Source organism: Aphelocoma coerulescens, chromosome 1 (assembly GCF_041296385.1).
Source record: "Aphelocoma coerulescens isolate FSJ_1873_10779 chromosome 1, UR_Acoe_1.0, whole genome shotgun sequence".
NCBI lineage: Eukaryota > Metazoa > Chordata > Aves > Passeriformes > Corvidae > Aphelocoma > Aphelocoma coerulescens.
The window spans coordinates 26,163,924-26,177,763 of record NC_091013.1 but is presented as its reverse complement, the minus strand read 5'-3'; the positions used below and the strand labels follow the sequence as shown (position 1 = coordinate 26,177,763).

The 13,840-nt window shown below is 42.3% G+C and overlaps 1 protein-coding gene across 4 annotated transcripts in view; it reads right to left on the bottom strand.

The window, feature by feature from the left end:
- The window catches only part of ATP11A (ATPase phospholipid transporting 11A), a 121,402-nt gene extending 108,621 nt beyond the window's left edge, over positions 1–12,781 (bottom strand). For 3 of the 4 annotated variants that reach the window (XM_069004267.1, XM_069004284.1, XM_069004277.1), the window contains exon 1: positions 12,390–12,781. In XM_069004267.1, coding sequence (XP_068860368.1) covers positions 12,390–12,428 — 39 coding nt within the window. In that variant the 5' untranslated portion in view covers positions 12,429–12,781. The remainder of the gene's footprint in view (positions 1–12,389) is intronic. The other variant, XM_069004257.1, reaches the window with a different exon arrangement.
- Between the last annotated feature and the right edge of the window lie 1,059 nt (positions 12,782–13,840).

Here is a 13,840-nt window from a genome sequence, read left to right as displayed (position 1 = left end):
CATCTTGTCACTTTTTATGTAGACTAGTCTGATACTAACAAATATTTTTTGTTGCTTGCTTTAGAAATGCTGAGTTTAAGTAATTATTTTCAGAATTAATTAATTTCAAATATTATTAGTGAAATAGATTGTGCACACCTTGTCTTCATGCAAAGAAAACCTTGATTTTTAAGCATTTGACACTGGTCTTTACATTAAACCAAAGATACCGGTCTCCCACAGCTGCCTGTGCTATAGACTTTCACAGTCTTGAAATACTGCTGCAGTGGCCTCCTTACTTCTATAAACATGTTCTCATAAACACAGGAGAAAGCATTAGGCATTTAAGGACTGTTCCATTTCCCCCACACATCATTATGTTTTGACTGCACTTAGAAACTTAAGGAAGGTCAAGCCATATGACACAAGTGCTGCAAGAGCATTCACATCAGAGAGTTAGTTTGGGGAGAAAAAGGGTGAGTTATTTTCTGGTTGGCTTATTTTAAAGTAACATTCCCTCCAGTATGTAGTCCCCCACATACTTCTCCTCATTCTATAAATCATCAAGCTTCTTGACATTTACACGAACTGTTAACTCCCACCCCTCTCCCAATTACTTCTTTTCTGATGCCAGATGCTACTCACAAAACAAGGCAGTGTTCCATGGATGTCAGCATCTTGCCAAATCAGTGCCTGACTCATCAGTCAGCACTCTGGGATGTCACTTCATTCCAGTTAGAAGCACTACCTAGAACTCTGGCACTTGGCAGCAAAACTTGCTACTGCTTCACCCATTTCAGCTTCCAACCCAGAGGAACAGAGCTGCCTCTCTAGGAATGCACCCACATACAGTCACTGCCCAGTGGCTTGTCACTCAGCAAAGTGAAACAGATGTCTCTATGAACAAGCCAACAGCACATCCCAAGTGGAAAAGAAAGCACAAACCTGTCTGTACAGCCAGAGTCCCTTCTGACAGCTCTTGCAAGACTACAGGAGATAAGCACTTAACACTTCTGCTTTGGTCTTTTCTACATACTACAGGAAACTGAAGGAAGTCCAGATCACACCTTTAATCAGTTTAAGGAAGAAGTGACAAGATGCAGCTGCCTGCAGCACCACAAACATGCTCTTTCACTCCTCTACCGACCTAACTGCCCAGCGCCAGGCTTGGGAAGCTCCCTGTGCTCAAGTCCACCGGGCTGTAAAGACCACATTCCTCCTTTTCCACTTCACATCTCCAAGACATAACTATGAATTTGACCTTTATCATAGTACTGTCAAAGATCAGCTACAAGCCAAATAACCAAGCAGCTGCTATTCTGCAGCAAGAAATAGTCATTATAAGCAGAATTAAGTGGTCTGACTGCGGGCAGAGGGAGAGAGCAAGAAAAACCAATGCCACTGTCTCACTAGCCATAAAGGTCTGCAAGTATTTGCAGTTGTCTTAATGACTCAACTATTACCACAACTCAAGCAAACTTTGTTTGGCTTTTGTCACCATTTTTAACATTTAAGAAAGCAAATGTCTGCGTAAAAGCATTATTATTTTCATCTTAAAATACCTTACAGTTTGCGTTAAAATAGCAAAGGAATACTGCTATTTTAATTCTACATGCCCAGCAGAAATCTAGCCCCAAGTCATTTTCCAAAAACCTTATTTTATATATATGCTGCCATAAAAGATCTTTAAACAAGTTACAGCAAACATCACTAATAGAGGAAAAATGCTCAAGGTAACCACTTCTTAGGAAGTAAATCAGAGGCTTAAGAACCTTCCTTTAACAAAAAAAGATAAGCCTTTTAAATTTGAGACCTCCTGGGCTGAAAGAGGCAGGAGATGCAAAACCACAATCCAGGTTGCCTTTATAAACATGTTTTCATACCTGCCTGTGTTCACTGTGCACTCCTTCACAAAAGCACAGGAAGCTTTCCTATTGCTTTTGTGTCTTTACAGTCATAACATAACCTCCTTATGTCAGACAAAAGCTTACAGCATCCAGAAGTCAATATATTCATATTCATGAATCAGCTTAAAGCAATCATGCATTTCTGGGCTAAGGAGAGAGCTTTTTTCCCCATTTTTCTCTTCATTTCTTCCCTCTTGGTGCCAGTACACAGGCACCTCCTACCTAATTAGGCCATCTGGTCACTTGACAACTGTAAATAGCAAGCAGTCAGTTAACACTGTTCAGGAGATTAACAATACTACAGCATTTGTAGCTGAAGTTACAATAACCTTGTGGGTTAGTTTTGTGCTGTCTTTTTTTTTTTTTTAATCTTAGAAGGTGACAGGTGTGTAGTTGTGCTCAATAACTGTCATTAAACAAATTTCTTAGCCTAGCTTTAGCCCACCTGCCCCCATCCTCCCCACTATGATATTAACAACCAACCATATACTCAACTAGCCATGTATCTGTTGTACCAACAATATACAAAGAGCTTAAAGTCAAAAATAAGGGGAATTGTTTAGAACCCTGAAAACTGCTTGTTTAAGGTAGTCAGGAACTGAAAACCTGATTAAAATTTCTGGTTAAAAAGGATAAAAATACTAAATATTCTTTAAAAAGTATAAGACATTTTTTAAATCTATACACTGAATTTCAAACATTAAATTAACTTGATAATGTTTGTAATACTTAAGCTTAAAAAAAAAGATTTCTCAGGCATTATTTTTTTCTTAGCCTAGGTGAGCAAAAAGTATGATTTATCAGAGTTAAGCTGTCAGAAGTTCATACTGGTGGTAAGGAGACTAGAAAACAAAAGGTTAAGGCAACTTTAAACATCATGCTTACTCTTAATGTAATTCCATTTTAAAAAATCAAAGAAAAAGGAACTACACAGTTTAATAGAAAGGAGTTTACAGCTGTTCTGTAAGACACACAACACAGCAACAAATAACAGCATGTCAGTGTATTCTATGTTTACAGAAAAAATGTTGAGTATTAAACTAAATGACTAACATTAATCTATCAAAATCTGCTTAGAGTGTAAGGAGTCTTCGCAACCAAAGCAAAATGTCTAGCCTGAACTTACTTATGTTATACTTCTGCAATATCAGCATAAAAGTTTGCTTTTTTAGCTATGACCCACTCAATAAACTGCTTTAAGCCTACATTTACAGTAAACTCTTTCATACATATTTCACATAATAGAAGTGTGTTTCTACCCAGGCACTTTTTATAGCAAGATTAAACAGCAGCCTGGTTTTTAAGAACTTTCATGCAGTTAAATTTTCAATAATGTCTTCCCCCTCTGAAAAAAACACTCACTAAATAAGTAGATGTGGAATTCCCCAACAATGTTTCCTCCACATTCCCAAAACTCATCCAGTGACGCTGTTACTATAGCCACAAGCTCAAGCCAAAGGCAAAGACACCAGATACATTTTAACAGAACACAATTCTCCTTAAAGTGAGCTTTGGGATCCCAGAGCCAAACACTGCACTCATTCAGGAACCGTGGATAATGCCAGTCTGGGAAATTACAGTTTATTCGACTCACAGTCACTTCAAGAATAAGACCAAGTAAATAGACTTCAGCTTTTTCTCAACAACCCTTATTCAGATATATTACCATCCCAAAAATAGGATTAGATTCAACTCTCTAGTGCAGGAAATAAATCTAAAGAAACGATGCGTTTCAGTAACCTTCCTACAACTGCTAGTAATGAAATTAAGACTGCAAGAGCAATTTCTCAGAGGCAAGTGTCACTTAACTAACTTCTTTGTAGCTTCACAGGGTACTATCCATGCTTCATGGAAGGCAACCATTTCTATCATTTACAGTATAGATTTGGAAGCCAAACTTCTCCAAAATACACACAGCCATTTATCCTTCACATTAATCCTTATACTGTCTTATGCACATCATATATGTTCCAATAACAGTAGCATTTTTCAGTTTTATTTTCTAATGACCTCTTGACAAATCCGTAGTGTCATATTAGCCATCAAATGCCACTGCTGATTCAGATTCATCTCAAGAGATGCATAAAATAGTTATACAAGCACAGATAACGGATAGTGTTTATACTTTGTTACAATAATATGTGCAAATAACTCATTAAAAGGACTTTGAAAAGAAGTGAAGAACTACGTAAAATGCTAAGTATGAACTGTAAGTTACTAATGCAATTCAGATAACAAGAAATCCATTTTGGTTCATCTGCATGTCTAGTCCACAGTGTAAATTAGAAGCATTAGAGACAAAAAACTACTGGACAAATAGTTCAGTATTCCTTCCCTCTCCTCAGTTCATCCATACAATTATCTCCAGACAAGTACTTGATACACAAGGTTTTCTTTCTGCATACAACTATTTTGATTATTAACATTAATTCTGCAAAACTTTAATGGCACATCAGCAGATGTTCTTTTCAGAGGATTTCACAACATCCCATCTTAATGGTGAAGTAGAGGAAGAGCCTAATTGTCCTTAATCCTCTATTCAAAATAGGTTAGATGAAATCCTCTTTTGACTGAAGCAAAGAGATTAGTGAGTGTCACCAGGAAAAAGAAACTCTATTCCCCCCTCACCCTGCCCTGTATCTAGATGAGCTTAATGATTAATGAAGGAAACAGATTCTCCTATTTCAAAAAGAGAAACTAGTCTACAGGGAAGAGCAAAACAAATGGAAAAATGTCTCTATGAAATCTCCCAATTCTTAAGCTTCCATGCTTGTAGTATGATGATGTAAATAAGACACATACCAGAACACACTTTCACAGTATACCTCAGTAACCAGAAAAGAGCTCATATGAAGACCCCTTTTTTTAATACCAATACACATCTGGATCCCTGGAAAATCTTGGCATAATTTTTAACATTGCTAAATGAATAGCACACAATTTAAGGAAGAACACGTGCACTCATCTGCACATGAATGCATACAAATGTATGCAGATGGAGGAATAAAGAGGGAAATGGGAGGTATCAGGAGAAGCAACGCAGAACACTTAGGTAACAAGAAAAAAAACAACCCCAAAACAGTCATTATAGGCTTGTGTTCACGCCCAGTTTTCTTCCTGTAACACAGCAATTTTGTTACCTGGAAGCATTAAAGTACCCTTACAACTTCTCTCTATGGAAAAGGTGGACAATACTCTCATCCGTGTCCCAAGATGAATGCACAGAGAAATTAACATCTAGCTCCGCAAAGATATCTAGGTGATTTATCAGCCCGTGGTCTTCTGTGATCTTCTAAACAAACTCCCAAGACACTGGCTCATCTCCTCAGTCTCCTAGAACAATTTAAGCTAGGCTGCCAGTTTCTTCCTAAAAAGAGTGCATTTTTTAATATAATATTGCAAATACTAAATACTTTGAAAATTAAAATCAAAGTTAAATTGAAAAAAAAACCCCAAACAAAACCCTTTTTATAATTACTCAAGAATCTGTTCATGCCACAGGCTTCTCAGTCATTACTGAGAGAGAAGAAAAACAGCTTGTGCACATGTGATATAGAAAAAGAATCCCTGGTTTGCTTTGTCTACCTGCAGCTGTTGCCATGGCATTTATAGCAGAGAAGATAATAGCATTCCAGTGTCATTTGGCTTCACAGCTCAGGATGAACTTCAGCTGAAATGTCCCTCAACAGTTATACAAAATAATACATTATCCTGTGTAATTGTAAGCCACTAGAATAAGGAGAATTATTCTGGAAAAAAATATAATCTGTCTAAAAGAGTTATAGGAGGAGAGGCTGGCTATTTTGCTCAAACAACAACAAAAAAAAGCCCAACAAAAAAAAGCCCAGTGAAGTTGAATCCAGTTGCATAACAGGTTCTAAAACATCTGCTCAGTCTTCTCTGTGACACATTTTTCTCTTGCTTCTACTTCCTGACACACCTGCACATGACATGCAGCAGGCATCCCACAGTAAATCCTGCTGGAGCACCTCAGAAACCACAATGGGTTTGTAGTCACACTTAAACCTAGTTAGATGGACTAAGTTTTATTATGCCCATCTCAATACAACAAACAGTAGCCAGCTATGGTATTTGTGGAATGCTTTACTAATCAGCCCAGTTACTGTTTTCTAAGTGCTGGGGGTTTAAAAAGCAGACTCATTAGAAAATCCATTCCATCTTGTCACTTTTCTTGTCTGTCTGTATGACAGAAGAAAAAAATCAATGAGAAATGGTGATCAGAGATGTTAAGCTATAAATGTGCTATGTTGTACTTTGTCCTCTTCAATTCCCCAAAATAATTTTCAAAAGGCTTCCTGCTTGCAGAACTGATACTCAGTGGTGCTAGAGAAAACGCATAAAAGAGGAACAATATTAAACTTTTTTTAATCAAACAACATGTTATCAAGAGACAAAAGCAACTGTACCATTCTCATCTCAGAATTTTTGATGCTAAAAAAAGATTAAAACTTCTTGATCTATTTTAAGTCACTGAAACAGTTCTATGATTTAGATGCTCCAAAAGCAATGTTTTTTACTATCATAGAGCATTTGATGAGTGCAGATGAGCAATATTTTGTAGTCAATAGCAACCAGCAATGTAATGTGTACAGTGACTTCCTGTAAGTGAACTGTTTTACATACGCAATGTCCTATTTTCATTTGTTTATTCTCAAAAGAAAAAGGAAATGATGTTTTTCTTGTGTAAATTAGCTAATTGATGGAGTGGGGGGAAGGGAAAAAACAGAACCCATGCAATTCTCCATATTTATTGCCCTTCAGCAATAAATAATTGATGGGGGAATTGAGAGTATCTGGGGGGTTTTTGAGTGTCAGATAATACTGAAGTATCTTTAAGAGTACATTACAAACCAGAATGAACACAAGACTCACTACGAGTATGAAGAGTTAGATTTGCAAGAGTGCCAAATTCTGTCAGCCACATTCAACAGAATTAACTTCTAAGTAAGCTTTCAAATTTTGCCTTTTTAAAATAATTTGCTGAAAAGTCAGCAGGAAGCACTCCAGACAGATACCCAGCCCCCCAAAAATTAAGGGAAAAAGGCAATTAGGCAAATAACAAAGCAATGGTGCTTGGGGAAATAGGAATTCCGAAGTTACTCATGCTGTTTGATGCCCTCTGCCGAACCTTTCACAGCAGGAAGAACTGGTACCTGCAGTGAAGCAGGGCTAAGAGATGGGAAGTATCTCAAGTTTCAAAAGAACATTGTGACACACAGACTTGCACAAGAGATAACAAAAACAGATTACATACCAGGAATAGACACAAACCCTTAAGAGCTGCGAGTTACTAATTGTGGACCCATGAATACATACACAGCTCCTATAGAGAGCATCTTTTGTACACTCAGTGCAGCTAGCAGACAAAGTCTGTCATACATGTGTTTATATACAGCTTAAAACAGCTTCAGATTTTATCAAATTATACCTCTGAACTTAAACAAAACATAACACAATGCTTTTGACTTACTTGACTAGGAAGAAAACTGTTTATGTTAACAGGAACCTTGACTAAAACACAGACAGCACCAGTTTAATACTCATCTGCAAGAGCGCAAAGAAGGCTGAATAAATTCAGAAGCAAAAGCAAGAACCAAACACCCTCAAATGAATTAACTAAATTTAGATTAATAACAATAGGTCATCTGAAACACTTGACAAATGGACTGTCCTTTAAGACACAAATAATTATAAAGCACCAAGGCTCACAATTTCACCAACTTTCAGGTCAAAGTAGTTATCAACCTTTAATGCATCAAAGTTAGATAAAAAATAAACTCAAGTTCAATATTAATTTGTGTCTACTAAGACTATATATACAAGTAAAATACTTGGGAAATCTAATTAGAAAACCGTTTAAGAATTATAATGCCAATCAAAAGCAACAAAATCATCTTAAGTCAGTGACCGAAAGTCACAGGCTGTCATGAAACTTAGTTAAGAACTTGCTAAAAATCCCTACCATAACCTCCTGGTTAGGCTAGTGAAATGTCTTCTCTAACTACAATTAAAGCTGACCCACTTCTACGAAAGTGAAAAATAGAGCATCCATTTGTAAACTCAATTTATTCCAGCCTCCCAAAAAAGACATTTTTCAGAAATACCTGCACAACTAATAGGCCAGCAGCTCCCCAGAGACCAAAGCTGTAGTAAATCACTGTTCCTTCTGGAAACACGTCTTACCTGCTACTACAGGCATTTAGAGATATTTACACAGGTAACAAATACTTAAGATCCAGATCTGTAATCCTAAAGTAACAGGAGAACCCTAAAGAGGAGACGCAGAGTATCAAGATCCCTAAATATACTACATAATACAAGCAAAACTCTTCAGTAATACAGACCTCTGACCCAGTAGCATTTACTGTACAACCCAAAGCCATCAACCTGGGCAGAAGCTTTTAGTGACGAGGGCCAGCAGTCTTACAAATACAGAACAGACTGTCACCATAGACTGCAAGATGTTTAGCAAGCATTGAGCGTCCAAACAGGCATATGCTGAAGAGCAACATCTTCCCAGATTGCCCAGACATATTAAAATTAACAGTATTCAGGAATATCCAAATCCATAAACAGCTGCTGTGAATATACAAAAGACATATGCACATGTTTTATTAAGGAAAGTGTTCATTTTGTGAAAGATGTCACCAAAACTTGTTTAAATAATATTAACCAACTTTTGACTGTGATGAGGACAGACTTCAGAAGTCCTAAGACCAGCAAAAAATAAGTGATCAGAGAAAACTAAAGCAGCTACACTAACACAGGCAGAACAGCTCACCTAATGATAGCCAGTGTCCCAAATAATTTAACTATAAAACAGAAGCTAATTTTGTATGGAGGCAGCTTTAATTGCCATTGTATGCTTGGTTTTTCCTTAAACAGTGTACTGCTTAATATTAAGCTAACAAGTTTCTCTTGTTACCAAGCACACAGCAGGTTCTGCATGACACTTACAGGATACCCCATGCTAATTCTGTATTCTCTGGCTGTGCAGCTGCCTTCCCTGGGGTAGCACATATCCTCTGGGGAATCCAAGAGGACAGAGAAGCATGTTGTCTGATACAAAAGCAACATCCATAAAAAAGAATATATTTTTATACAGTATGTGACAAAAAGTATAGTCCCCTCAAGTAATGTTCATACTACCCACACACAGCCATTACATCCATTATTTGGGAAATAATAAGTTTGGGTGTCAAAATTTTTCTTATTTATCTTTATGCAGAAGACTTATTCAGTTCCTGTGATTCCATGGAGAACCAAAACAGTATATTAGGGTGTTTCTATTTCGTGACTTAAAGATGCCTCTAATATAGCTCATACACATTTTAAAGCAAGTAAAATACACAGATTAACCTCATTAGACACAAATAAGAAAATTACAATGCTGTACATCAGCTTGAAACATCAAAAAGGATTTGGAAAACTGAACTTCATGTCAGCTGTACTGCAGTGAAACGAACACCTTTTCTGTAAAAAAAGTTATTTTCCACCATCAGTCCTGTAAATTGTGTTTGGCTGAAGTAATGGTTACAGGAAGCATGAGGTAAAGTGAAAAGACCCCAAAATTTGCAGGATGGTCTAAAGAGGCAGAACAAAACAATGTGAATTTAAAAATTTAGTAAGATAGAGACAATTCCCCCTAAGAGACTACACCATCTCTTGGTGAAGAGATATGAAATACAGTGTGACTAGCATGCTGAATATATATTTTATTCAACCCACATCACTAAACTCTTCAATGCCTTGAAGATATAAAAAACACCCAATGCAGGTAAAACAGCAATATTTGAAAATGCTAACCAAGAAGCTGACAGCACCCAGTCATTGCTGTTCTTCCACAGGGCCTAGGAAATATGTGCACTGATTTTGCACTGCTTCAGGACAGAAAACGTCCAGTAAGGGAAAGAGGAATGGGAGGGATCTTCACACTCACAAAAAACCCCAGTATTTAACTTACGCCTTTATGTCCTACAACAAACGGGACCGAGAAAGAAAAGAAATGACACAGAACTGTCAGAAACCATCCTATTAGAAGTCTCCATTTGTCCATCACATCACAAGTGTTTGTTTTCCCAAGATCATACCATAAGAACTTGCAGATAACCCAGCATCTCCAAATGCATTAGCCAAGGTTCTCAGCATAATCCAGAGACTAGCCTTCTCTACACAGGACTTGCAGCTGAACAAGTCCAGGAGACTTGCAGAACAAAAATTCATAGTTCTAAAACCTTGATCATGGAAAAGCTTTTGTATAGCTTTTAACTAAACCCAAGCTTGAGCTTATTTTGGAATAAACACAAGATGAAACTATCTATCCACTCCAGCTCTCCCACAGAAGAGTCACTGCCTTGTCGCCCTATTAAAAAGCAGTTTGGAAAGCGGCAAGCACATCTTCATCTGTGTGCCTGGCTGGTGCCTACAGAGCTTTGGTGAACGATGCTGGAGTGATACCCCTGACATGTACATCTGCCACTCCTGCAGAGCAGTCAGTTTCAGGCCCAGCAATGAAACAAGTACTTTTCATTTTCACTGCTGTAGAGGTACAAAAATAGTTGAACCATGGAGATGTAAAAAATAAAAAGACTAGAAAAACCACATACCACAGACCTTAATGGTTGCCAGACCTCAATGGTCTTACTGAAATGAACAAAAATTTACTTGCAGCATCTTTTCCTCAAAATTACCTTTCCACGGAAGAAAGGTTTTAAAGTTAAGACACTGAACGAATGCAAAAGAGCAAGAAGCCACAGGTGGAAATATACCAGGCACCATGGACCAACCAAGGCAATTACCTAGGCACAGCCTACTGGCATACACACAATACAGAAGGTAGTGTGACCTAGGAAATAAGAACACATCTTCACATGGGATATAGTTATGTTTCGTTCATCTTTTAGACTGCTGCGTTAGTCTCATCAGCAGTGCAGGAGGGTGGTGAGAGTGCACAACTCCAAAGCTCAAGCCCTTTGCTTTCAACATACTGTCTTCTCATGTATATTTACTGCGGCTGCTCTCAAGCCCATTTCCTTCATATTTGATGCTTAAGTCTACTTTGGAAGGGGTTAGCAGCAATGTTATGCAGAAGAGATTTAACGGTGTGCTTGCCCTGTGCAAAAAGAACACACCATTTGTACAGGCTCCAGATGTGAGCACACACAAAGAAATCTTAAACTAAATCCAGCAGTTAGATCAGCACTGACAGATCTCTACACCCAAAGTGATCCTACCTGTTTCCAAACAGACCTCAGCACAACTCACTTGGTCTCTATATCCATGGAGACCACGGCTTCTCTTATACCTCATTGTTATTGTTGCTACATATTATTTTGAGTATTCTCTTCCTTCCCTTAAGACTACTTTCTAAAGGTCCATGTACACAGTTGCTTTCAATACTTACCTCTCCACTCCCTACTCATCCCACATATATTCTATTGTAAACTGGAAGAAAAAGTGAGTATAACTTTTCATCTCTGCTACTTTTCTTAGTTTATACTTTAAAAAGACAAGAGTTCAGCCTGCATTGGGCAGACACAGCTCTTGGGACACACAAAACGAAGTGTATTTACTGTGGGAAAACTTGAGTGCTCTGACCAGGGCAAAAGTACTTCCTGCATAGGAGAAAAAGCTATTTGTATTTGAAAATCCCAGTTATGTCTCCCTATCTTTTAAAAATTACTTCCATACCGAAAAGCAGAAATTTGCCATTTCCTGGTATTGGTGGTCCCCGTGCCTTGTACTGTACAACCCCACACTTACAGGCATTCTGCTAATCTACTTAAACTATTATCCTGAGCATTTATTAGTGGTTCCGTGGAATTGGAGCCGCACTCACTGACGCACCTCAGCCTACTTGGACCCACTCTAATGCGCTGCCGAGTCGCTCTCTCGGGCGGTGCCGGTGGGCTTCCATACGCTCACCATCAAGCGACATCAGCCCTCTTTTCCCGGAGTACTCACAAGTCTGGTGTGTGTGAATCTTACTACGCACACCTACAAAAACTTGGGACCGTTCCGACCAGTATACTTAAGTTGGACAACTCCACAAAAAGTCGCTTGACTGAAAACAATATAACGAGGAGAAAGGGAAAAAAGAAAACCAAGACCAAAAGTACTTAAAAAAAAAAAAAAAAGAAGAAAAAAAAAAAAAAAGCTAGAGAGCCGGAGGTTTTATCTGCCCTGCTAACTACGTATCGCAGCACTCCGTAAATTACAGTGCTCTGAACTTAGGTCAAGCCGCTGTGGTTCAGCGAAGGACAGTCCCGTGGGGCGAGCGGGCTGCGGGGAGCGCACGACACCCGGTGCCGCCGCTGCTGCATCCCCGCTCGCACCGGGCGCCACGCGCGGCGGCCCCGAGGCTCCCCGGCCGCCGAGCCGGTCACGGGACCGCCCAACTCCTGACCGAGCCCTTCCTGCGAGCCCGGGGCACAGCGGGGGTGCCCCCCACACCGGGGGTCGAGCGGCACCGGCGGTACTCACGTATCGGCTGACGAGGGTCCGCAGGAGGCTGCAATCCATGGCGGGCGAGCGGCTCAGGACCGCGCCGCCGGGTGCTCGCCGGTGCCGCCGGGCTCCCTGGCTCGCCTCCTCTCTTCCCACATGCAGAGAGCCGCGCTCACCCCGCCGGACCCGCTGTGACGCCGGCCCGGCGCTCGCCGCCGTCCCCCAGCTATGCCATGTGCTCGCCGCCGCCGCTGCGGCGCGGCGCCCCGCGGCCCCGCATGTCCCCCGTCGCTGCTGCTGCTGCTGCTGCCGCCGCCGCCACTACACTCTGGCCGAGGGCAGGCGGAGAAGGAACGCACTGCCAGGAAAGGCTCCCGCCCGCTGCACTCTGCCCGCCGCGCGCGCCGCCCAGGGCTTTATCCGGCGGGCGGGGCCGCGGCCGCCCCGCGCCGTTCCCCCCCCGCTTCCCCGGTCCTGGCGCGCGCGCGCGCGGGCTCGCCCGGTACCAGCCCGGCCCCCGCCCGGCCCGCGCCGCTCCGAGCTCGCCGGGCGGCCCCGGCGGCGCGCACGTCACGCGGGGCGGGCACGCGCGCGCCGGCGGCCGTGCCCGCTCCCCGTCCTGTCCCACGCGCGCGACTCCCGGAGCGGCCGGTGCCGGCTCCCGGCGGGGGGAGCGGGAAACCTGCCCGTCCCTGGGAATGGGCTGGGAACACTGGGGTGAGCCAGTGCGTTATACTGGGAGCACTGGAGGGAATGATGCTGCGAGGGAAGTGAAAACGTAGGGAGAAGCCGGAGAGTAATATTGGGTGGGTTAGGAGGGAACTGGGAGCGCTGGTGGAGAGCCAGGGAGTGGCACTGGGAGTAGTGGGAGGGAACTGGGAGCAGTGAGGGTAGCCATGAAGCGATACTGGAAGAACTGGGATGGCATGAGAGCATGGAGTGGAAGCCAGGGAGTGATGCTGGGAGTGAACTGGGAACACTAAGGGGAGCCAGTGAATGATGCTGGGAGTACTCATAATTACCGAATGGATTGGGTTGGAAGGGACCTTAAAGAGATCTAGCTCCAATCCCCCCGCCATGGGCATGGGGACCATGGGGGGATGGGGGTGGAGCCAGGGAATGTTACTGGGAGCACTAGGGCGAGCCAGGAAGTGACACTAGGAGTACTGGAAGGGAACTGGGAGCCCTGGGGGGAGACAATGAATGTTACTGGGAGGACATGGAGAGTGCTGGGAGCGTTGGGGAGCGACAGGGAGTGGTGGTGGGTAATTCCTCCGCCCTGCCTTCACCTGCCCCGCTCCGGGCCCCGGGCGGGAGGGAGCGGCCGCTGCGCCCTTCCGGGGCGGAGGTGCCCGCGGCAGGACGGCGCCGACCCCCGCCCGCCCCGGCGCCTCCCGCGGGCGCCCGCAGCGAGGGGACGCTGCCCCGCCGGGCCGGTCCGGCGGAGCCCGGCGTGCCTCCTCCTGCCCGGGCGGCGGGACGGGCTG